Source organism: Theropithecus gelada, chromosome 11, assembly GCF_003255815.1.
Source record: "Theropithecus gelada isolate Dixy chromosome 11, Tgel_1.0, whole genome shotgun sequence".
In the NCBI taxonomy this organism is placed as follows: Eukaryota; Metazoa; Chordata; class Mammalia; order Primates; family Cercopithecidae; genus Theropithecus; species Theropithecus gelada.
In genome coordinates, this window is record NC_037679.1 from 106,025,667 (window position 1) to 106,051,666 (window position 26,000).

At 46.4% G+C, this 26,000-nt stretch overlaps 1 protein-coding gene across 4 annotated transcripts in view; it reads left to right on the forward strand.

Annotated features, from left to right (window-relative positions):
- BCL2L14 (BCL2 like 14) overlaps positions 1–25,493 on the forward strand; it is a 45,130-nt gene extending 19,637 nt beyond the window's left edge. For 3 of the 4 annotated variants that reach the window (XM_025402145.1, XM_025402143.1, XM_025402144.1), the window contains 5 exons: positions 4,968–5,407; positions 12,531–12,704; positions 16,046–16,116; positions 20,242–20,508; positions 24,382–25,493. In XM_025402145.1, coding sequence (XP_025257930.1) covers positions 4,975–5,407; positions 12,531–12,704; positions 16,046–16,116; positions 20,242–20,508; positions 24,382–24,420 — 984 coding nt within the window. In that variant the 5' untranslated portion in view covers positions 4,968–4,974 and the 3' untranslated portion in view covers positions 24,421–25,493. Of the gene's footprint in view, positions 1–4,927; positions 5,408–12,530; positions 12,705–16,045; positions 16,117–20,241; positions 20,509–24,381 lie in introns of those variants that run through there. The other variant, XM_025402146.1, reaches the window with a different exon arrangement.
- The last annotated feature ends 507 nt before the right edge of the window (positions 25,494–26,000 follow it).

Sequence of the window (26,000 nt, forward strand, 5' to 3'; positions counted from 1 at the left end):
TACTCTAGAGAACCCGGGTAGCCCAGTCAGTACAGCATCAAGCGCTACTCTAGGTGCTGGGGAAGCCAGCCAAAGTCCCGCCTTCGTATCTTACAGTATGTCTACTTTGTTTTTATATACATATATACTATATATACTTGCAGATATGTACCTTATTTATTTTCTTTATTATTATTATTATTATTTTGAGATGGAGTCTGACTCTGTTACTCAGTGCAATGGTACCATCTCAGCTAACTGCAACCTCTACCTCCTGGGTTCAAGAGATTCTCCAGCCTCAGCCTCCCAAGTAGCTGGGATTACAGGCATGTGCCACCACACCTGGCTAATTTTTGTATTTTTAGTAGAGACGGGGTTTCACCATGTTGGCCAGGCTGGTCTTGAACTCCTGACCTCAAGTGATCTGCCCACCTCGGCCTCCCAAAGTGCTAGGATTACAGGCGTGAGCCACTGCACCCAGCCCAGATATGTACTTTTTAATGGCAGTGTTACCACATTTAATGAGATTATCTTTTAAAAAAATATTTATAATATTAAATTTTAAAAAAGAGGGATGGGATCTTACTTTGTTGCCTAGGCTGGTCTCCAAATCCAGGCGTCAAGTGATCCTCCCACCTTGGCCTCCTGAGGTGGTGGGATTACAGGTGTGAGCCACGGTGCCAGCCAAGATGATCAATACTTCCTTAATATCATCTAAAATATACACCATGTTTAGTTCTCTATCATCTCAAAGATATCTACGTCTTCCTACAGTAAGTATGTTTGAATTAGGATTTAATAAAGATCCACTCGTGACATCTAATTGACCTGTCCTTATATATATATATATATGTTTCTTTTTTCTTTTTATTTATTTATTTATTTTTGAGACGGAGTCTCCCTTTGTCACCCAGGCTGGAGTGCAACGGCACAATCCCCGCTCACTGGAACCTTTGCCTCCCGGGTTCAAGTGATTCTTCTGCCCCAGACTCCCAACTACAGGCACCCGTCATCATGCCCAGCTAATTTTTGTGTTTTTTTAGAGATGGGGTTTCACCATGTTGGCCAGGCTGGTCTTGAACTCCTGCCTCCCAAAGTGCTGGGATTACAGGCATGAACCATCGTGCCCTGCCTGACATGTTTCTTTTCTTTCTTTTTTCTTTTTTTGAGATAGAGTTTCACTCTTGTTGCCCAGGCTGGAGTACAATGGCACAATCTTGGCTCACCGCAACCTCCGCCTCCCAGGTTCAAGTGATTCTCCTGCCTCAGCCTCCCGAGTAGCTGGGATTACAGGCATGCGCCACCATGCCTGGCTAATTTTGTATTTTTAGTAGGGACGGGGTTTCTCCACGTTGGTCAGGCTGGTCTCAAACTCTCGACCTCTGGTGATCCACCCGCCTTGGCCTCCCAAAGTGCTGGGATTACAGGCGTGAGCCACTGTGCCCTGTCGGATATGTTTCTTACGTCTCTTTTAAGCTGTAGCAGTTCTCTGTCTTCACCTCTTTTTGGTGCTATTTACTTGTTGAAGAAACTGGCCATTTGTCTTGCAGAATTTACCACATACTGAATTTGGATAGCTGCCTTCTTGTGGTCGTTAGCTTATTTCTCTGTCCCCTGAATTTCCTGTAAACTGATCATTAGATCCAGAGGTTTGATCAGATTCGGATCCAGTGTTTTTGGATCAGGAGACACATAATGGTTGTCTCATCTTTAGTGAGACCAATATTGGTCATTGGGAACAGAGAAGTGGAGCTGGGGTGAGTATAGGGTCACCAGATGTCCCTTACAGGCAGAATGGACAGGGCTGTGCTGCGGGGATGGATGAGGGGAGGGTGGGATGACTGGAAAATGCATGGGGGAGGGTGGGCTTGGATGGAATTGGGAAGCAGAAAGGGGTAAGTGGAAAAGCAGGAAGGAACATGACCTTTGAGGAGACGTTGACGTGACTCCCGACAGAGCAAACGGTTTGCATGTGAGTGAAATGCATGTAAGTGAATGTGAAATTGGAGCAGTGGCGGGAAGAAAGATTGTCCAAGCCCTGGAATAAGACAGGAATGTGAAGAAACAGCAGAAGGGGAGGAAGGATGGCGGTCATGACCCCCACTTCATGCCATACTCCTCAAGCATTTGCTTACATTCAGTTATATGAGGGGGGTTCATGGGGCTTAGAGGTTGTGTAATTGTGTCTGTGTAGGTGGTCTGGCGGGTTTTGCAACTTGCCCTTTGCTACACTGGGAGAGCCATTTCTGTCCCCTCCCTCGTCACCTGATGTTGTGGCGTAGCCCCCTGCATCCCTCCCAGACTCACTTCCATCAGCACGCACCTAGCCAGGGACCCTTGCTTCCCTGGGGCCTGGCCAAGGGGCAGTTCCTCAGATAAACGGCTTCGCTATCAGCCAGTATGAGCCTGTTCTAAGTAAAGGGGAGGATACACTGATGGAAACAGGCAGCATCCAGCAGGCCCTTAGGGGAGATATTTCAGCTCCTACACCTCCTTCTAATAGCAGAGCCAGGGGGAAAAGTTAGAGAATATCCTCCTTCTATCAATAATGTGGACACCGAGGGACAAAAAGATGGAGTCACTTGCCCAAGGATGTTGCAAGTTAGAAGCTGAGCCAGTCCTGGCCATCCGTCCTTCAGACACCCAGGTCAATTTGTCTGTACCGCCTCACACTGCCTCAAACCCTGTCTCCAGTTACTGTCCCATTTCTTTATAATTTGGTCCTGGTATGACAGGGTACGGTGGAAAGAAAAAGAGAAACATGCCAGCCAGTCCCCTTAATATCGCTGCAGCTTCTTTACCATCACACCAGCTTACATGCCGAAAGACGGTCTTGAATTAGGACCAGGAATGGAAGGGAACGTGATTAAGAGCCATATTAAGACAAAGCCTGAGGCCGGGCATGGTGGCTCATGGCTGTAATCCCAGCACTTTGGGAGGCTGGGGCAGGTGGATCACTTGAATCCCAGCACTTTGGGAGGCTGGGGCAGGTGGATCACTTGAATCCCAGCACTTTGGGAGGCTGGGGCAGGTGGATCACTTGAGCCCAGGAGTTTGACACCAGCCTGGGCAACAGAGTGAGACCTCGTCTCTAAAAAACAAAACAAAAAAATTAACCAGGTGTGGTGGCGTGTGCCTGTGGTCTTAGCTACTTAAGAGGCTGAGGTGAGAGAATCCCTTGAGCCAGGGAGGTTGAGGCTGTGGTGAGCTATGATCTGCACTCCAGCCTGGGCCACAAAGCAAAATTGAGTCTCAAACAAAAGAGCCTGAGGGCCAAGGACAACAGCTGAACTAGAAAAAAACGTAACTACCGCTTTTGAGCCAGGTTCTGTGCAGGGACTTCTCTTGTGTACCTTACACCCTCACAATATCTGTGCAAGGTGACTATTATTTTTTACAATTTGCCTATAGGAAGTTCATGTTTGGAGAGGTGGAGTAACCTGCCACATGTCACAAAACTAGTCATTGGCATGGCCACAATCTGAATTTGGGACTATTAGACTGAGAAACCCACGCTAATTCTTGATACACTCACTGCCTGGGACATTTCACACGGTAGATCTGGGCTTTCTCGCATCTGAGACAAAAAGGAAAATGTAGTCCTGAGCAGATAGCAGAAGGAAACAGATTATTAGCAAAAAGAACTGCTTTCCTAGCAGGAAACCCAGAGAAGGAGTTATTTCATGTAAGCTTAAGCCAAGGAAATTGAACAAAATCAGTTCTTTATCTATTCTGTTATTCGTATGGAAATAAAGACAAAATGCTTGCATCCTGTTGTTTTAGTGCTTGTACTGATCTTTTAAAAACATGCCTGTGATCACATCACTCTACTAAAAACTTTGAACAGCTCTCCATTGCCTCCATCAGTGTGTTTCAAATTCGTAAAAAGTAAAATAAAATAACAGGGTGCTTTTTTCAGATGAAATCTTACATGGCATACCAAATATAGCAAGAAAAAAGAAAGATAGAGAGAGGGGAAAGAGAAGCCTGGACAAGCTAAAGCAGAGGGTAGAGGGAGAAGGAACTGAGGAAGGGAAGGGTCAGGTCCCAGGCATTTCTCTTCCCTGAGTTGGCCTCCCTCTTTTGCCACCTCCCCAGCAAGATCTTTAACTCCACAGTCCACAGCTCCTTTGGAAACATACTGATCAACGTGAGAAAAGGCGAAGCTTCAGCCTGATAGTCGAAGACCACCATAATCTGGACGCAAGTGCTAGTTCACTTATTTTCCCTCCACTCTTTTCAAGCCCTGGCTATTTGCAAACTGCTGACGTATGCTGTCACAGTTCTCTCACCACTCTTCAAACACATTCTGAATTCACCTATAATCTCCCCTCTGCCCACCCTGTTCTAGCCCCAATATCCACCCACCCGTCTAACTCCTTCTAACTTTCCAAAAGCTTTCACTTGCCTCTTTCTTTGAAGCTCACCTATCCCTGCCCTCTCACCTGGCTTTCTGCATCCCTGTTAGACCTCTTACTTAGTTCATTAGTTCATTCTCTTTTTTTTTTTTTGAGATGGAGTCTCGCTTTGTCGCCAGGCTAGAGTACAGTGGCGCAATCTCGGCTCACTACAACCCCCGACTCCTAGGTTCAAGCGATTCTTCTGCCTCAGCCTCCCAAGTAGCTGGGTCCATAGGTCACCATGCCTGGCTAATTTTTGTATCTTTAGTAGAGACGGGGTTTCACTTTATAGGCCAGGCTGGTCTTGAACTCCTGACCTCGTGGTTCACCCGCCTTGGCCTCCCAAAGTGTTGGGATTACAGGCATGAGCCACCACACCCGGTAGTTCATTTTCTTTGTGTGGAGTTATCTATGGCCTTGTCTCTCTTCCCACCCCAGTAAGACTGTGACTTTTCCCTCTCTACCCTCCAGCACAAACACAATAGACGTTTAATAAATATTTACTGAGTTTTCACCCCTGTCACTCCTAACCTGCAAAGAGTAAATGGCCCTGCATAGAAGGACACGGTGTGGACTTTGTTGTTACAGGCCCAACATGTGTAGCACCAGTGCGTGTGACCTGGAAGAAATCCCCCTAGATGATGATGACCTAAACACCATAGAATTCAAAATCCTCGCCTACTACGCCAGACATCATGTCTTCAAGAGCACCCCTGCTCTCTTCTCGCCAAAGCTGCTGAGAACAAGAAGTTTGTCCCAGAGGGGCCTGGGGAATTGGTCAGCAAATGAGTCATGGACCCAGGTGTCATGGCCTTGCAGAAATTCCCAATCCAGTGAGAAGGTCATCAACCTTGGCAAGAAAAAGTCTTCTTGGAAAGCACTCTTTGGAGTAGTGGAGAAGGAAGATTCGCAGAGCTCGCCTGCCAAGATCTCTGCTCAGGGTCAAAGGACATTGGAATACCAAGGTTCGCACAGCCAGCAGTGGTCCAGGTCTCTTTCCAGCGTGGAGCAGTGCTTGGAGCATGAAGGTAGGCATCTGGGATTTATTTCTCTCCCGCATCCTCGTTTTTCCCTTCTTTGCGTCCAGAGTGGTACATCTCTTCTCATCTTGTAAAGTGGCTTTAGAGAGGGCACGCATTATATCTCAGCTTTCCAACTTATTAGTGTTCAATCCTAATTGCCCTGCTTTTCTCAAGACGAAAAGGAGAATGATGGAACTTAAGGGTGATGGGACTGGTTTTCTTTCTTCACGGTCTATAAATAAGCTTGTCTCCCAATTCCTAATCCTCTGTACTAGATACTCATATAAAAGAAGGAGGCCAGACACAGTGACTCACGCCTGTAATCCCAGCACTTTGGGAGGTTGAGGTGGGCAGATCACGAGGTCAGGAGTTTGAGACTAGCCTGACCAACATGGTGAAAACCTGTCTCTACTAAAGATACAAAAAATTAGCCGGGCATGGTGGCACGTGCTTGTATTCCCAGCTACTCAGGAGGCTGGGGCAAAAGAATCGCTTGAACCTAGGAGGCGGAGGTTGCAGTGAGCCGAGATCGCACCACCGCACTCCAGCCTAGGCTACAGGGTGAGACTCCGTCTCAAAAAAAAAAGAAAAAAAAAAATGGAGGAGCCCTAACCAGGGGCTTGCTTGGGCTGCCTGGGCCGCTGCTCTTCCTAAGTCAACTCATTCGCTCAGGGCCTCTGTGTTTCCATCTGTACATTGAGTATCCCACTCTCTCCACCTCGTATGGTTGATGGGAAGATCAGAGAGCAAGAGTAAAAGGACTCCCGACAAAGTACAAACCATCCTACAAAAACAACTGAGAAGCATTTTGACAAAATCTTCCCTCGGTTGGACAAAATTAATTGTACTGAATGAAATATTTTCACCAGGCGCTGAGGCTCATACCTGTAATCCCAGCACTTTGGGAGGCCAAGGTGGAGGGATCACTTGAGCTCAGGAGTTCAAGACCAGCCTTAGCAACATGGCAAAACCCTGTCTCTACCAAAAAATATGAAAAAATGAGTCACACACGGTGGTGCAAGCCTGTGGTCCCAGCTACTCAGAAGGCTGAGGTGGGAGGATGGCTTGAGCCTGGGAAGCAGAGGTTGCAGTGAGCCAAGATGGTGCCACTGCACTCCTGCTTGGGTGACAGAGTGAGAGCCCATCATGTCTATAATCTCAGCACTGTGGGAAGCCAAGGCAGGAGGATCACTTGACGCGAAGAATTTGAGATCAGCCTGGCATCATAGCAAGGCCCTGTCTCCATAAAAAATTAAAATAAAAAAATTAGCCAGGCATGGTGGCACATGCCTGTTGTCCCAGATACTATGGAGGCTGAGGTGGGAGGATCGCTTGAGCTCAGGAGGTCAAGGCTGCAGTGAGCCAAGATCACATCACTGCACCCCGGCTCTGGGTGACGTAATGAGACTGTGTCTCAAAAAAAAAGACAGTTGCCCTTCCTGTGCATACCTTGGCATAAGCATCTTCTTCTCCTTCAACAAAGCCCAGTGCCCGAAGCCCAGATTTTTTTTTTTTATTTTTCAGATGGAGTCTTGCTCTGTCACCCAGGCTGGAGCGCAGTGGTGCAATCTTGGCTCACCGCAACCTCCGCCTCCCAGATTCAAGCAATTCCCCTGCCTCAGCCTCCTGAGTAGCTGGGACTACAGGCATGCGCCACCACGCCCGGCTAATTTTTCTATTTTTAGTAGAGACAGTAGAGACAGGGTTTCACCATGTTGGTTGGGCTGGTCTCGAACTCCTGACCACGTGATCTGCCCGCCTTGGCCTCCCGAAATGCTGGGATTACAGGTGTGAGCCACCGGGCCGACCGCGAAACTCAGATTTTAAAAGAAAGGCCCCCTCCTGCTGGCTTTCATTGGCCTGGGTAACTTGTCAATACGTAGTCAAGAGGTGGCAGTAATGTCTCAGTTTTTAAATGTGACAGTACTGGCTTGCGTGGAGAATCAGCCCACTCATAGGCAGCTTTAGATCATCCACTACGATCAAGGAAACTCCCATTTCCCATTAGAGTTTCAGATGTTGAAAACAGTGGGAGTTATGGTCAGATCATCTGGGGGAACCTTATGGCACAGACAGGATGAGGACACGAGAGTCCCACAAAACGGGCTTACCAAGGAAACAGCCAGGAAGTAGCAGAGCCTGGACTCACTGGAAGTCCAGGCCTCTCCCTGGACTTGTTTAACTTTCACAGCAAGGCCTCTGCTCTCTGAACTCTGCCCAGCTAAGGCAGGTCTAGAGCAAGAGGGAGTGGCCCCCTGGGGTGCTCCCCTCCACACCTGCCTCCCCACCCCTCAGCCACCCTCGCCCAGCCACAGCTCCTTTTGCCGGGGCTGGCATCTGGGCTCTGGGGCAAAGAACAGTTTGGAGGCACCGAAATGGCCTTTTCTACTTGGCCTGTACTGTGGACTTTGCCAGCAGACAGAGAAAGCTTTTACAGACTTTCATCTTCCGGTTTTTCCTGAGATAAACTGCATTCTGTATTTCAATATTTACTGGAGTGTCATTTGACATTTTTTTATTTTCTAAAATTTTAAGAGAAGCTTTTCTTTCTTTTTTCAGTAGGGAAAGAAAACTTCTGTGTGAGATTGAGAATTAAAGATTAAATTCAGAAACACTCAGGTGATGTGTTCATGTGCTGAATAGTACCTGTGGCTGAATAATGTTCTCCATACAAAATGAAAAATGATGACTTCCTAAGAAGGCTTTCAACACATCTGTAGAGCTTATCTTCCCGTCTCACTTTTCTCCTCGCTTTTGCATTCAGTCAGTTAATTACATATTTTTACTTGTGATACTTGTGTTGGGTTTACACTGGGCGTGACCCAAAAGAGCCTCACATTCTATTTCTATTTTGCCACATACAAATCAGGCCTTACAAATTGGATTTGTCCTGGGTTCTTTTTTGTTTGTTTTTGTTTGTTTGTTGTTGAGACGGAGTCTCGCTCTGTCACTCAGGCTGGAGTGCGGTGGCCCGACCTCAGCTCACTGCAAGCTCCGCCTCCCGGGTTCACGCTATTCTCCTGCCTCAGCCTCCCGAGTAGCTGTGACTACAGGCTCCCGACAACCACGCCTGGCTAATTTTTTGTATTTTTAGTAGAGATGGGGTTTCACCTGTTAGCCAGGATGGTCTCCATCTCCTGACCTCGTGATCTGCCCGCCTCAGCCTCCCAAAGTGCTGGGATTACAGGCGTGAGCCACCACGCCCGACCTCACCTGGGTTATTTTAACTGAAGGTCACTATGTAGCCTTGTGCAGCCACTGCCAGGCCTCAGTACCAGGCTTATGTGGGAACTGTGAGATTATGTCCCAAGACCAAATTATGTTAGGAAGAGGCCTCAGGATGTAGAGAAATGGACATCAACACTAGTTTTAAAGACTGCCAGCCCAGGCTCTTTTACTTGTGAACCTTTTGTTTCTCCATAGCTATGATTTGCTCATGTGGAATGTCATAGTTAAGGTGAGGTTCGGCAATATACAATGGCACACCCAAATACCCATGGCTTAAATAATATACAGGTTTGCTTTTCTCTCCCTTGCAAGAGGACAAAAGTTTGGCAGCTCAGGCCTGATATGACAGCTTCACAAAGTTATTAAGAATTCCTGGGAATGGCCAGGCAAGGTGGCTCATGCCTGTAATCCCAGCACTTTGGTAGTCTGAGGTGGGTGGATCGCTTGAGCCAAACAGTTTGAGACCAGCCTGGGCAACATGACAAAATCCTGTCTTTCTAAAAAAAAAATACAAAAATTGCGCCTGTAGTCTCAGCTACTCGAGAGGCTAAAGGAGGAGAATCACTTGAGCCTGGGAGGCAGAGGTTGCAGTGAGCTGAGACTGCACTATTGCACTCCAGCTTGGGTGACAGGGGTGAAAACAAGAATTCCTGGGAATTCTGCCATCTCTCAGCTAGTGGCTTCCACCTCAAAGTCACCTTATATTCTAAAGGTGGCTGTTGGGGCTTCACCCATCATGTCTACATCTCAGGCAGGAATAAAAAGGAAGCAAAGGAAGGGCAAAGGGTGCCTTCTTTCTAGGTAATTCAGCTCCCTTTTGTTTTATTATTATTATTATTTTATCTTTTGTAAAGATAGGGTCCATGTTACCCAGGCTGGTCTCGAACTCCTGGCCTGAAATGATGACCTTGCCTTGGCCTCCTAAAAGCCTGGGATTACAGGCGTGAGCCACTGCGCCCAGCCTCAGTTCCCTTTTAGAGAGCTTTCTTGAAACTGCTCCCAGCTTCTGACATCTCATTGGCCCTTCCCTACTGCAAGGGAGCCCGGGGAATATAGTTTGTTCAGCTGGGTTCACAGCTGCCCCTCACATTTTAGGGGTCTGTTACTAAGGAAGAAGAAGAAAGTGGATACTGAGTGGGAAAGAACAGTCCATAAGGAAGTCGCACCCCAAACCCCTGCCCTTTCTCTTTAAAACAAATGCCTCAGACCACAGGCGAAATGGGACCTTCTGACCCCGTTGGCCTGTTCTTCCTGGTCCCACAATGACCCCCAAACAGACTCCAAAGAACAGACAGCCTTTCTGTCTTCTCCCCACCCCATCCAGTGTTCCCTCGCCTGTCAGACAGGACCAAGTCTGACAAGAATAGAATCTTTTCTTTTTCATGTTTTAAAATGAAAATATCCAAGATGGGAATTTTAACTAGAGCTCGTGAATCTGTGGGAACATGTTTGCTTATAGTTTCTCCTGGACATGTCTCACTCCATGTCCACAAACCCATAGAAAATCAATACCCTGCTGTAATCCCAGCACTTTGGGAGGCTGAGGCGGGAGAATCACCTGAGGTCAAGAGTTCAAGACCAGCCTGGCTAACATGGCAAAACCCTGTCTCTACTGAAAAAATACAAAAATTTTAGCTGGGCGTGGTGGCGGGCGCCTGTAATCCCAGCTACTCAGGAGACTGAGGAAGGGAGAATGGCTTGAACCCAGAAGGCGGAGGTTGCAGTGAGCCGAGATCAGGCCACTGCACTCCAGCCTGGGCAACAGAGCGAGACTCTGTCTAGGAAAAAAAAAATAAATCAATACCCTGTACACAGTTAGCCAGATTGGGTAATTTTGAACCTGTTGGTGATCTTGTGGCTGCCCTGCCTTATGAGGGGACGAGGGGACAGAGCCTTTGAGACCCTTCATGGACCTTCTTAATGTGCAAGATGGGCATAGGGTGCTTTCCGGTGGTAGAACCACATGCTGATCACCCTAGATGAGCTGCACAAAGTTGTAAAGGCAGCAGAGGCCTGCTTTCCTTTATCATCTCCTGAGGACACAGGCCAGGGAAGGTTCCCTCGGTTTTGGAAGCCAGCCTCTTGCCATTTCTTTCTTTGCCAGGGGCCATGGGTGGCCGGAGATCCAGTGGAGGCTGGTTGGGCTGCAATAAGGGGATGACAAAGTGGAAAGTCTGTTTTGCTTGGTTCTTAAAATGAGGAGGAAAGACATCGATCCTTTTCTTCTTGACCTTTCTTCTCTCCGTCATTCGCTTCTTATCGGTCTTTGAACCCTGCAGACTAACCGTGAAAAAGATGGCTTTAGGAGTCAGATGTCCACCAGAGGATGGCATCATGGACACAGCATTATCTTCTGTGGCCTTTCCGTGAATGGCTGGAGGGCTGAAGAGAGGACACTGACGCCTTCAGCTGTGGAGGAATCCAGGGAGAGGGATCAGGAGCCACCTTGGCAGCTCCGTATGATGTCAAAACCTGTTTCTCTTGTGTCGCAGTCCCTCTCAGGCCCTCTACTTGCCTCTCGTACCTACTGGGCTGTACAAAGCCCAGGAGTGCCCTAGGAATTTGAGCACACCAACCTTCTGTCCAAAACGCCACTCCATTACTGTCTTCAAGTCCTGTGAATTACCTAGTACTATTCTTCAAATGTTACATGGTAAAACCCAGCTGCTCCACACGGCATCCAAGACAGATTGTACAAGTTTTTAAACGTTTAGAAGTTAGACTGGGTGTGGTGGTGGCTCATCCTTGTAATCCTAGCACTTTGGGAGCTAGGACGTGGGAGGATTGCTTGAGCTTAGGAATTCAAGACCCACCTGGGTGACATAGGGAGACCCCATCTCTAGAAAAAGAATTTCAATAAATTAGCCAGATGGGGTGATGCACACCTGTCATCCCAGCTACTCAGGAGGCTGAGATGGGAGAATCGCTTGAGCCTGAGAAGTCCAAGCTGCAGTGAGCTGTGATCACACCACTGCACTCCAGCCTGGGTGACAGTGAGACTCTGTCTGGAAAAAAGTAAATAAACAAATAAAAGGTTAGAACTTAGTGACAAATCAACAGTGAAAATTTTACCACCCAGCAACTCAGCCGTGCCATTTGCCCACCCAACCTCCCTTTGTCCCCGTTCAGGGGCAAAGGCAACTGGTCTTTTATAGGCTACGACATTCAACGGGCCAATGCCATTTCACTGTCCTATCTCAAAGTGCTTTATTTTACAATCCTGTGTGCAAATACATGGTGTAACTCTTTTCTCGGGTTGTAAATTATTGAAGGCCATAAGTTGTGCTGACTGCATCCTTGTTTACCTATAAGCATTAATTGAATGTTTTCCAGTAGACATGGAGGGGAGAGAAAAGGCAGGACTGTACCAGCGATGGGAATTAGGTTCACTTGATAATGGACTTGGATGATGAATCTCATTGCCCTGAGAGCAGGGATATTTCTTTCCTCAGTGACCAACCCCCAGATGCTTGTCAAACTATTGAATGTCCTCCTATGCACGTAGGGGCTGGCTCTTAGAGGTATAAAGCATGTCGAGAAAAAAGAATAAAAATAAAAGCATAATGAGCATTCCTTGAAGTAAAGAGCTAAGCACTCCTTTTTGTGTTTCTTCCCTTGCAAAGGGGAAAGGAGACCCTAATTTTGCAAGACTTCAAAAAGAATGTGCAGCAGGCCAATTGTTTCAAGGTGACAATCATTCCTGCGTGCACCCCTCCCACATGCCGGCCTCTGCCAGGCAACTTTCAGTCCTTTCTGAAGAACGACCCTCCCCCAGCACACATACTCCCAGGCAGTTTCCTTCTCTTCTGGGCTGGTCTTTTCATTCCGGGCAACTTTGCATACCAATGAGCCAGATGAAGTTCTGGGAAGGGCCTCTCAGCACCATTTTATCTTGTTTCAGCTGTGGACCCCAAAGTCGTTTCCATTGCCAACCGAGTGGCTGAAATTGTTTATTCGTGGCCACCACCACAAGAGACCCAGGCAGGAGGCTTCAAGTCCAAAGAGATTATCGTACGTCAGGGTGGCTCCTCCCAGCTCAAAGACCGCCTGCCTATAGCTTCAAGTTCTAAGAAAGGTAAGCTTTACTTCCCCGGGTGGAGTGTTTGCCAGGCAAGGGCGCAGGAGCATTTGTGTATTTATCCATCCCGGCCCTGGCAACTTGACAGTCCCTGCTGCCTGGACTGAGGGCTTGACAGCCACAGGCTGTGGGCAATGAGCTCCAGCTTGAGACACCAGCCCAAGGCAAGGGGGCTGCCCCAGCAGGTTGAACCAACACGCCCAGCTCTTCGCTAAGTCAGAAAGAGAGGAGTAGACACAAAGCCCGCATTCAGTCTTGTCTGTGGCGGGAAATGCAATGTTAGATCTGATCATGTTACCAGTGACCCCGGGCCAATTTGCACCAGGTACAGTTGGAGCGTCAAGCCAGGGATTTATATTATGACATTGCTTTCGGGCTTTGTGAAAAAGCAGCGGGTTGTCAGGCACCAGCTATGGTGCAAGACATGGAGCGGAACTGAGAAGTAGTGACAAGGCTGGGTCAGTTGTCACCCAAACCATAGCAATAGGTGAGACTGTACATCCCATCAGGCTGGTGGTAACTCGAGGCACTGAGGGGAGAGTGAAGGGGAGCAAGGCCAAGTGCCACTGGAAGAGAAGCTCTGCCCGGCATTCCCCCACCGCAGTTCTTGCTCCTGGCTCTCTCCACAAACTACCGTGGAGGTTGTGATGATGCAGCCTCATTGTCTGGGATAAATACCTGAGGTTTGTTGTCTCATGCCAAGAGAATCGAGGACACGGACACACACAAGAAGTGGGTTTAGGGGCAGAGGTTTAATAGGCAAAACAAAGAGAAAGGAGAACAGCTCTCTCTCCTGCGACAGAGAGAGGAACCCAAACGTGACTTCCGGCCTGTGACAGAGTGCACCGGATTTTATAGACAGGTTTCAGGAGGTGGTGTCAGATTTACACAGGGCCCAAAGATCAGTTGAACCAGGTGTGATGTTTATAGCATGGGGGAAGCTGGCCACCCCACCCTAATCTTATTATGCAAGTGGGCTTGCCACCTGGCCGGTGCCATGTTGTCTGCTCCCTAGGCACACGTGGTTGGAAAGGAAAAGGGAAAATGTGGCCGCCATGTTGGACATGCCTAGTCCCAGGTGGCCTTTTCCTATTGGCACAGCTGCCAACATTCACTGTGCAAGCTTCTAGCTTGCTTGTCTATGTCTGCAACTCAATTTTACAGGCTACTCTTTGTTAGAAAAGAAAATGATTTGGGGGCTGCTTTTCATTAAAAGGAAAACCTTACCGAGAACTTCCTTACCCTCGCTATCTGCCTAAAAAATTCCTTTTTAACTCCTCTAACAGTAAGGCCAAGGTGGCTTTTGGGTTTGCAGCACCCTAAAGAACAAGGTGAAGGTTCTCCCTCCAAAGGTATCGGGGTCTCCCAACCCCTGATGCAGAGCAGTAGCCACAGTAAAGGGGCCACAGCTGCCACAGAGACCCAGGGGACCCTGTGAGGAGCTGAAGGAGAGGAGGAGGCCTCTGAGTCAGCTAAAAAGACAGTGTCCACATTTTATTGCTATACCATGTGGACCTGGGAGATGGAATGCTACCCCTAAACCAAGCTAAAGCTAAGATGACCTCATCCTCTGTGCACAGGAGAAATACAGGCAGCTGTGCCAGCAACTTTCCCTAAGAGAGTGTTAACCCAGTATGTCTGAGACAGGTCTCACTCAATTTAGAACTTTTATTTTGGCCAGGCGCAGTGGCTCATGCCTGTAATCCCAGCACTTTGGGAGGCCAAGGAAGGTGGATCACCTGAGGTCAGGAGTTCAAGACCAGCCTGGCCAACATGGTGAAACCCTGTCTCTACTAAAAATACAAAAAAATTAGCTGGGCGTAGTGGCAGGTGCCTGTAATCCCAACTACTCGGGAGGCTGAGGCAGGAGAATCACTTCAACTTGGGAGGCAGAGGTTGCAGTGAGCTGAGATTACACCACGGCACTCCAGCCTGAGTGACAAGAGTGAAACTCCGTCTCAAAAAAAAAAAAAAAAAGTAGAAGAAGAAGAAGATTTATTTTGCCAAGCCTGGGTGCGGTGGCTTACATGGGAAATTCCAGCACTTCGGGAGGCCGAGGCAGTTGGATCTCTTGAGGCCAGAAGTTCAAGACCAGCCTGGCCAACATAGCAAAACCCCATCTCTACTAAAAATACAAAAAATTAGCCGGGCGTGGTGGCGCACACCTGTAGTCCCAGCTACTTGGGAGAGTGAGGCAGGAGAATCACTTGAACCCAGGAGGTGGAGGTTGCAGTGAGCCAAGATCGTGCCACTGCACACCAGCCTGGGTGACAGAGCAAGACTCATGTACTCCACCGCCCCTGTCCCCCGCAACACACACCATACACCAACTGTGGCCACGTTCCTATCCATCTGCCCTTTTAGCCTTGGCCATGGGGGAATTTATTAATTTTACTTACTTATCCCACCTTATTGTCAAGACCCAGCATACAAAGAATAAATTTTAGTCAAATAAAATCCATCAATTTGAAAGATATCTTTGTAAAAAGAAAACAAACACAGGAAAATAAGACGGATTTGGGAATTAGGTTAATTTCCAAAATGTAGGCCAGCAAGACAATCCACTGTCTTAGATGCGGGCCACAAATTTGGCTCTATACTTTCTAGCAACTAACCCAAAGAGGGAAATATAATCAAATATGAGGTTTATGGTGTCCATAAGATAAAAGCACTATCTGCTGAGGAAAAATCCAAAAACCAGAAGAATATTCCTCCTAAATACCTTCATAGACGGAATCCTGTGCTGTGAAACCGATGTCTTCAACAACAAGCTTAAGGTAACTATAGAGATGAATGTCACACTGAGAGCTGGGGGACTGAGCAAAGGAAGAAGGGGAAAGAAGGAAAGGAAGGGGCTGTAGGAGAAATCCCTAGTGTGGTTTGTGTCTGGGCAGAAGAGGCGAGGTAAGATTTACTTGGTAAGAATTAGCATGCTTCTTGCCAGGCGCAGTGGCTCATGCCTGTAATTCCAGCACTTTGGGAGGCTGAAGTGGGTGGATCACCTGAGGTCAGGAGTTCGAGACCAGCCTGGCTAACATGGTGAAACCCGATTTCTACTAAAAATAGAAGGCGTGGTGGTACATGCCTGTAATCCCAGCTACTTGGGAGACTGAGGCATGAGAATCACTTGAACCTAGGAGGTGGAGGTTGCAGTGAGGCAAGATCGCACCATCACACTCCAGCTTAGGCAACAAGAGTGAAACTCCGTCTCAGAAAAAAAAAAAGAGCATGCCTCTTCCTCCAGCCCTTACCAAGCCACAAGCATTCATGGTCCCTGAAAAAATGTAAGATTATTTTTTGTTTCTCTTAAAAGAAATAACTGGAATTTTCCCCGACAGATGAAGAAGAACAAATAATAGCCAAAATTGTTGAGCTGCTGAAATATTCAGGGGATCAGTTGGAAAGAAAGGTATGGAACACCTTGAACTGATGTGATTGATTTCTGTGCCCGTGCACTAGTACACGAGGATGGAATTGTACTCCAGGTTGCAACCTTATTCCTTTTCTTTTTTTTTGAGACGGAGTCTCGCTCTGTCACCCAGGCTGGAGTACAGTGGCACAATCTTGGCTCACTGCAACCTCCACCTCCCAGTTTCAAGCGATTCTCCTGCCACAGCCTCCCGAGTAGCTGGGATTACAGATGCTCGCCACCATGCCCAGCTAATTTTTTGTATTTTTAGTAGAGACAGGGTTTCGTCATATTGGCCTGGTTGGTCTCGAACTCCTGACCTCAGGTGATACACCAGCCTCGGCCTCCCAAAGTGCTGGGATTACAAGCGTGAGCCACTGTGCCCGGCCTACCTTATTCCTTTTCCAAGTCCTGGTTTCTACTTAGTCCTAAATTTTATTTCCCTTGGAGTCAAAATTCTTCATGCTGGTAGAATCTCAAAAATGAGTCACTTTGGAAAACATAAGTAAACCTTCTGGAGCCTCCTTGGAATTTTTGGAAACTGAACAAGGAGCTTGTTATTGCAGGAAAAGACACCAGTAAATTAAACTTTGCTGGATGGAATTATTAATGTCGTTCCCTATGTAACTGATCCTCACTGAAGTTTAGATTCGCGTTTGCTTTGCAGCCTGGATATCTGTGTCCCACGGTTGCTCCAAAGCTGGAATACGTTCTGGAATCTTTTTCCCCTGTAGTTGCTGGACTGTTGTCTGTTTAAGGGCTCTCTTAGCATTTCAGCCAGGGAGGCGTGCTAGTGTTACTGGGGGAATGTATGGATTTCCTGCCATTTGGAAGTTGAGACCCATCCTTCCACTCAGGAACGGGTGAGAGTTGCCTTCAGGTAAAGAGTTGGTGAGCAAACCTTCAACAGAGTCAGAAGGGCTTCTCTGTGCCTCCTGGGTCCATAACCCACAGACGACTGGGTAGTCTCTAGGATCTGTCAATCACCTGGCTTGCAGACATAGATCCTTGTTTTGCCAGAATCTGTGGCGAGGGAGTCAGACCCCGGGGGTGGGGATGGGAGGTTCTGCAGGAAGACGAAACAGCTCCTGTCTCTATAGCTTTGTCAGAAGTGTGCCCAGAGACTGGTGACCCAGAGGGTGAAGCACCTGGGAGATGGGACAGAATGAGAAACAGCGAGAAAACCAGGGATATTAGGTTAAAGAAAAGAGAACGGGGTGTGTGAGCTTTGGGGCCACAAGTAGAAGGTAGAGAGGGGTGCAGAGGAAGCAAGAGATAGAACAGGATGCGTGATTTAAGGGCACCCCTGCATTTCTCCAGAGCTAGTATCATGGATACAGAAATTATGCCTAGTATGGGGTGATTGATTTCTACTTATGGTGAGAACGAACCTCCATTCCTGGAGAATGGGTACTCCAGGCTGCCCATCAGAGTCAATGGGCACCTTGTGACGGAATGATCTTCCTGTCACAGGAAGAATTGCAAGTAGGTGCCAATACCAGTTAGCAGTTCAGCACAGAACTCCGAGGGATCCTTTAGACATCCTCAAGGGCTCTTTACAACCTGGAGTTTCTGTGGCTCTCACGGCAGCCTCCTTCCCAGCTTCCCTAAGCGGTGACTTGCGGTCAGTGGTCAGGGAGGTGGGCAAGGTGGAGTGGGGGTGCTGGAGGTGGGACGAAGGCCATCTCTCAGGTTGTGAAGAGTGATGGTTTCATTTTCACCCCCACAAACTACCACTTTCAAAAGCCTCCCTTTGCCTGCTGCTCTCTGTTGAGGAGTTCGGATATTTTACATTGTTTATGGCAAAGCCTTGGTTGTTATTTCCTTTACACACTTCCCCACTAGGGAGCTCTGCTAGGGACACATGGTAGGTGTGACCTTGTGCTGTGGGTGCCAAGCTCCCACTGCAGAATGCCATGTGTGAGGCTGCAGGGGATCTGCAGAGCCACTGGTCCCGAGGGCACACACAGCCCAAAGGCCCATCCTACGCCTCCAGGAAAGGCCAAAGAGCCAGGTGCACCCGAGAGGGACAGGCAGGGGAGGGGTGAGGAGGTGCCGATGGAAGCCCTGTCTTTGTGGCGTTTGATTCTTTTACTGTTCTGGCACAGTCCCGACTTGGCTGCCTGCTAGGGTTTTGAGCCTGGCCTCCTCCATTGGAAAACTGATGAAGAGGAGTCCATCCCCTGTTATGGAGGAGGCCGGCCATGCCTGCTGCAGAGTCACAACCCAGATGGGGCCTGGATGGTGGGAGTGGGCTTGGTTCAGGGAAAAGACAGGTCTGCCAAAATCTTCCAATCGCATCTGACTCATCCCCCAGATATCCCTTTTAGAAACAATATGTGTTGAAAACCCACTTGGCTTATCATTCCTCTAGGACAGAACTAGAGGAATTTCAAATAAATATTTTGTCCCTGCTCACTAAGAAATTTCCATTTTCACATGACAACTGGCATATTAACAGACATTTCAAGAATGCTTTAAATGAAGATGATATATAGCTTTTTGATATGAGCCCTGATTTTTCAAAAGCAGAAGAGGCAGCATTGATTTTGTTTTAAAGGCATGGTAGCCCCAAGGAGGTAAAGCAGAGAGATACCAGGTTCAAGGGAGGGCCAGGAGGTAAAATCAATAGGGTAGAATAACGGGAAAAAAATCAATGAATTGGAGTTTTTTTAAGTGAACATATGCATGCAAGGGAGTCTTCCCTGACCTCCATGCTCCCATAGCATCCTGAAAAATGACTCGCATTTCCAGAGCACCTCTTCTATGTCCAGCACTATAAAGTGTTCAACTACCCTATAGTATAGGGCCAAGCACAGTGGCTCACACTTGTAATCCCAGCTTCTGGGGAGGCCAGGGTGGGAGGATCACTTGAGGCCAGGAGTTTGAGACCAGCCTGGGCAATATAGTAAGACCTTGTCCCTAAAAAACAATAATAATAAAGGTTTCTTAAGAAAATGAAGGCTGGGGATGGGCTCAGTGGCCCACGCCTGTAATCCCAGCACTTTGGGAGGCCGAGGCACGTGGATCACCTAAGGTTAGGAGTTCAAGACCAGCCTTACCAACATGGTGAAACCCTGTCTCTACTAAAAATACAAAAATTAGCTGGGTGTGGTGGTGTGTGCCTGTAGTCCCAGCAACTTGGAGGCTGAGACAGAAGAATTGCTTGAACCTGGGAGGCGGAGGTTGCAGTGAGCCAAGATCGCGCCTCCGCACTCCAGCCTGGGCGACAGAGTGAGACTCCATCTCAGAAAAAAAAAAAAAAGAAAGAAAGAAAAGAAAAGAAAATGAAGGCTGGGTGCAGGGACTCATGCGTGTAATCCCAACACTTTGGGAGGCTGAGGTGGGTGGAATGCTTAAGCCCAGGAGTGGGCAACATGGCGAAACCCCATCTCTACAAAAAAAAATAGAAAAAACTTAGCCAGGTGTGGTGGCATACACCTGTAGTCCCATCTACTTGGGAGGCTGAGGCAGGAGAATCGCTTGAGCCTAGGAGGCAGAGGTTGCAGTGAGCCGAGACCACACCACTGCACTCCAGCCTGGGCAATGGGAGTGAAACCCCGTCTCAAAAAAAAAAAAAAAAAGAAAGAAAACAATTACCCTATACTATCGATAGTATCACCATCCTAGTTTAGAGATGACAAACTGAATCTGAGAGGTTAATTTCCCCAAGATTGCATAGCTAAGTAAGAGGTGAATCCAGGGGTTTGAGCCAGACAGTGATTCCTAAGCTTCAGATCCTGTCCATTACACTACCTCCAGCAAAGCACATCGCATTGTTTTGTAATTCCCACTAGACTGTGAGCCCTTTGAGTGAGGACCTGCATCTCAGTCATCCATACTAGCTGCCCATTATAAGTGCTCAGGAAATATCTGTTAAATGTCAGATGAACTGACTGTTCCATTTCATACACATATTTGTGCCGATGGAATGAATTCACCGAGTGGTACATGCCCATTCTGGTTCTGCAGGACGCTGCCTTCATCCCCATTCCCTTGGTTGACACCAGCATCCAGGGTTTTCCAGGGGGTGGTTTGATGGCCTACATTTGAGCTAAAGAAAGAACTTCCGTCTGCCTCCTGGAGCCAAGCTACTGTACTGAGTGCTTATTCTCTTGTACACAGCTGAAGAAAGATAAGGCTTTGATGGACCACTTCCAGGATGGGCTGTCCTACTCTGTTTTCAAGACCATCACAGACCAGGTCCTAATGGGTGTGGACACCAGGGGAGAATCAGAGGTCAAAGCTCAGGGCTTTAAGGCTGCCCTTGCAGTAGATGTCATGGCCAAGCTCACAGCTGTTGACAACCATCCGATGAACAGGGTGCTGGGCTTTGGCACCAAGTACCTGAAAGAGAACTTCTCACCATGGATCCAGCAGCACGGTGGATGGGTAAGCGTATCGTATTTAAAAACAAATTTTCTCAGAACTCAGAAGAGATGAGATGGGATGGAATTTTTTTTTAAATTTTTTTATGAAGGGAACACATCTATGAAGCAGTTCTCATGAGTTTAGGACACTTGAGTGGCAAGAGACAGATCCCATTGATGGGAACATATTTTTAGTGATTATCTTCATCATCAATAAATATTTACTGAGCTCTCCAAGGGTATGTAGGGTATGTGTGGATGGAGAGGGACTGGTCAGATGGAACAGGAAATGAGGAGATGCCGAGATAAGAAATGTTTAGATAGATGTAATTTCTGTTTTCACAAATTTTGCAGGCAACGGAAGTCTGGCAGGGAGACAAGGGGAGGCAGACAGTTCTCCACACTTGCAGATACTTACAGGTCGCAGGGACTAAGCCTTATGCAGAGACTCAGGGTTCACGACATTTTGTCATTGCTGCTTTGACCCAGCCATTTTGAGGGTGACATTTTGATACCGAATAAAAAGCCAACAGTTAAACTTTCATTTTCAATTACCTGATATCAGTCAAAACAGACCTCTTTCCCCTAGGCCTCAAACCCTCTCCCATCCCTCATCCCCAGTTCCTCAGGTCTCCTTAAAACTGCCATGTTCAAACGGCTACATAAGGTCCACCGTGTCAAAATGTGCTACCCCAGAACTTTAACTCTCAACAGGCCTAGGCATTCCTAGGCAGACAGACCTTCACCCCACATTATCCTTAGTTCACTTTCCACTAGAATGGTCCAGGGGCCAGCAGGAGGATTGAGTTGGCTCTAGGCATGGCTGGAGTGACCCTGGGACCTCCACACAGTCTTGGTCTCCTTGCTCACAGAAGGCAAGTGCAGCTGGTCTTGCCCAAGGGTCTTCAGCGGCCGCCATGGCCTTCAGTGCCTGCCATGGCCTTCAGTGGCCACCATGGCCTTCAGTGCCCGCCATGGCCTTCAGTGCCCGCCATGGCCTTCAGCGACCTGCCATGGTCTTCAGCGCCTGCCACGGTCTTCAGCGGCCTGCCATGGCCTTCAGCGGCCGCCATGGTCTTCAGTGCCCGCCATGGTCTTCAGTTTCTGTACATTGAGTTCCTTTCTATTTTCCACTTTTGCACCAAGTATGATAACCCTAAGTGGCTGATCTGAGCAACCAAGGCCGTTCTTAAGTATTCTAAACTTAAGCTGCCTTAGTTTATTCTAAAAGGAGGACAGGTTCCTCAACATTGTTTTAGTTCTACCTATTCTTCCTTCCAGGATTCCTCCACCCCAACAACCCCCTCGAGCCCTCATCTGCCCCAGAGTCTCTCCTGACCCTTCCGGCTCAAAGGCTGCACAGCCTCTAATCTCCAACACTTCATGTTTGCACCCTAATAATATACAAAAGATGATCAAATTCCCAATTGACTATGTTTCAAGCATTCATTTAAAAAATCATTGTTAGTCCTCTTAATATATTTTCTCAGAGAAATTATAATTATCAATTGGGTTCACAGGCCAGCTCTCAAAAATCTATTTAATCCACTAATGTAGCTAAAATACCATAAATATGCTATAAAAAGCAGTGGTTCTACACCAAAAGCACAAGCAACTAAAGAAAGAATAGATACATTGGATTTTGTTTTGTGCTTCCAAGAACACCACCACCAAGAATGTGAAAAAACAAAACAAACAAAAAAAAAAAACAACCCACAGAATGGGGAAAAATACTTGCAAATAATATCTCTAATAAAAGACATATCTAGAATATATAATGAACTATCATAATTGAACAATTAAATGTCAAATAACCCAATTTTCAAATGAGCAATGGATTTGAATAGACATTTCTCCAAAGAATATATATAAATGGCTAAAAGCACATGAAAAGAGGCTTGTTTGACATCTTCATTTCAACAGTAGGAAAATGCAAATCAAAGCAACATTGAGCTCTAACCACTATGGTGGCTAAAATGAAAAGGAAAAGTACTGATGTTGGTGAAGATGTGGAGAAATTGGAACGGTTTATGTTGCTGGTTGGATTGTAAAATGGTGCAGTCCCTTTGGAAAACCACTTGGGAGTTCCCAGAAATGTTAAATATAAAGTTACCAATTCCACTCCTGGATATATACCCAAGAAAGTTGAAAACATATTTTCATACAAAAATGTGCACATGAATGTTCATAGCTTCTATTAGCCAAAGAGTGGGAGCAACCCAAATGTCCATCAACTGATGAATGATGAATGGATAAGGAAAATGTAGTATAGCCACCCAATGGAATATTATTCCACTATAAAAATAAAGCAAGTATTGATACATGGATGAACCTTAAAAACATTGTGCTAAGGGAAAAAAAGTCAGGCAAAAAGGCCATAATACTGTATGATTCCATGTATAGGAAGTGTCCAAAATAGGCAAATGTATAGATACAGAAAGCAGACTTGTTGCCAGGAGCTGAGGGTGAGAGAATGGGAATAATTGCTAATGGATGTGAAGTTTATTTTTGGAGTGATGATAGTGTCCTAAAATCAGAGGTGATGTTTGCATAACTGTGAATATACTAAAAGTGAATATACTAATTCACTGAATTAGTGAATTTTATAGCACAATTATATTTCAATAAATCTTTTATAAAACTAGCAGTTCTAATTCTAGTAATCAAAAAGAGGAAAGAGAGATGAATACTTTTTTTTTTTAATTTGGCTGCTGGTACTGGAGGAAAAAAAACAGTTCCAATTAGAAAAAAAAAAAAAAGATGAATTATTCCATAGGAATACTAAAGCGGATTTCCAAAGGCTTCAGAACTTGATGGCACTAGTTCTTTAACATCTGTAGTTTCAATTCAAAATGTATTTCTTATCCAAGTTATCATAAACCTTAATCTTAACTCTTGGCCGTAGTTAAGTTTAATTTGGAGCATGTCAGTGGAAATTAGGAGAGGGGAGAAAAATAATGTGAGAGGGGATGACTAATTTTTCCAAAGGGTACAAAAAAAATAAAGGATGTTGATAAAGAATATTTATGAACTGATATGAGCTATGGAAGTGTGAAGGACATGTGGATTGGGGCATGTGCTCAGAGTCCCTTAACGGAAAAAAAAGAAGACACTGGGAAGTAAGCCTCCTGGGACTTCCATTGGCACCAAGTGTCTCAATGGCTGGCTGTGCTGTCCTTGTAGTAGTGTGGGAGGAGAGAAATCTAGTCCCATGCACAAGCTTTCCGGAAGCTCAGGGTTCCTAACTATCTCAGTATTCCACATTTCACAGGAGTACATGTCATCTTCCCAACTAAACTGCAAATCTGTAAGGGTGAGATTGTGTATTTTATGATGGCTCCTTTAATCTCCCATAGCTCCCATTCCTCTACATAACACCATGGATGTTCAGCCAGAACTTGTAGAACAGTGAATGAATCGATCAAATGAATGAATAGCAACTCTATCTACAAGGCTGCCAAACAAGCTACTGTGAGATTCTGATTTACTCTTCGGTTCTTTGTTCTGTCTGTGGAGCACCATTCACATAGTTACCTTGCAGTCCTGCCACCTCACCCATTCTGTAGCACTTTGAAAGGAGAGGGTTGTAACCTCCATAGTCATTGACCTTTCAGTACCCACTTTTTTTGAATTTTAAATACACCCTTGAAGCCCTCCCATCTTCAAGAAAAGATCCAGCCTGTTAACTCTGGGTGTGTAACGTTAAGACCTTAGCTGATGTTTTCCTTGCAGGCATACCAAGAATGCCAGTCACCTCTCCAAACCCTCCCCCAAACTAACATGGTCTCCTGAGCCTTGGGTCGTGCCTGGGATAGAGCGGAGTTAGCAGCCATATGTTTTCACTTCGACAGTAAATCTGACTTGGAATTTTAAGAATCTATTTTTCCCCCTCTAGGAAAAAATACTTGGGATATCACATGAAGAAGTAGACTGAAATAGCAGATTTGTCGTCAGGAATACTCATCGCCTACTGTGGCCCTGTGTGCACTGGCCTCAGATGGACTACAGGAGATTACAATGTACAAGGCAGAGGGAGCACTGACGTTTTCAAAACCATTATTCCCGTGACTGGAGAGGCATCAGGAGAGGCCTTGTTCGTCTCCAGCTCATAGAACGTAGCAGCGTAGTCCTTGACACTGATGTTTTTCAGGCCCTCCATTGAGTGCCTGAGGAAATCTATAAAGATAAGTGGCGATGTTGTTCCAAACACTCAGAACAGATACCATCATCCTGCCTTTGTTAGCTGCTGTAGGGAAAGTGTGTTACAGATGTCTGCTGACCTCACAGGGGTGAAATGATAAACTGCATGTGTTTACACTTCCGTTTCTAGTACTATTTATTTTTAAACTACACTTGGGGTGGCCTAATACCTAGGAAGATGTTGCTCTTCACGTTAGTAAACACAGCCTAAAGAAACTCTTAGGTTTACTGCTAAGAGTTTCCATTTGTTTGGAGAGATAACTGTTGTCTGTGCCTTTTTGAAAAACTTCCATTTCGTACAACATTTTTACTTCAACACCCCCTCAACCCTTTTCTCAGGGACCACACCTCTTCTTCCCAAGGTCCCTGGGACTTCATCATTCTTAGTGGTAGTGCAATGACTGGTAGCAGGTAAAATAAATACATAGAAAGACAACTGTCAAAAGAGTGTCTTCTGATTAGTAAGTAATAAGTCTTCTGATTGAGCATCAAATGAGTTAATTTACATAAAGTGCTTAGAACATTTCTTGGTACTTAATGTTATGTCTTCACTTATGGTCTCTAATATGTGCTGCTCTCAGCTAAGCTGCCAATTTCCTCTTCTGTCAACGCAGTCCCTGATTGTTTTCCTGACATTGAGGCTGTGCAGGCTAAGATTTTTTTTAGAAATATGCTCAATAGTAAGTGTTCAAGACACAAAACCATTTAAAAAATACTATCAAAATATAAGGTCTTATAAATTTCTGGATCTCTAGTACCCAGCAGATGCCCTGATGTAAAATTGGTGCTTAATAAACCTTTGAAGAATAAATACATCAATAAGTCAGACATACTCTCAGGTTCAAGGGAAAACTGGATCTATCTATTATCAAATGCTTCACTAGCCTACCCATCTCAATAAAATGAGTTATTCTCTTTTGTTTTCTTCTCCCACATGGAAGTCATCAGTGTTAGGGATAGAGGAGTCTCCATTTTTTTGTTTGTTTGTTTTCTTTTGTTTTGAGACGGAGTCTTGCTCTGTCGCCCAGGCTGGAGTTCAGTGGCGTGATCTCGGCTCACTGCAACCTCCACCTCCCGGGTTCAAGTGATTCTCCTGCCTCAGCCTCCCAAGTAGCTGAGACTACAGGCACTGCCAGCATGCCTGGCTAATTTTTTTTTTTTTTTTTTTTTTTTTTTGTATTTTTAGTAGGGACGGGGTTTCACCGTGTTAGCCAGGATGGTCTCAGTCTCCTGACCTTGTGATCTGCCTGCCTTGGTCTCCCAAAGTGCTGGGATTACAGGTGTGAGCCACCACGCCCGGCCAGGAGTCTCCTT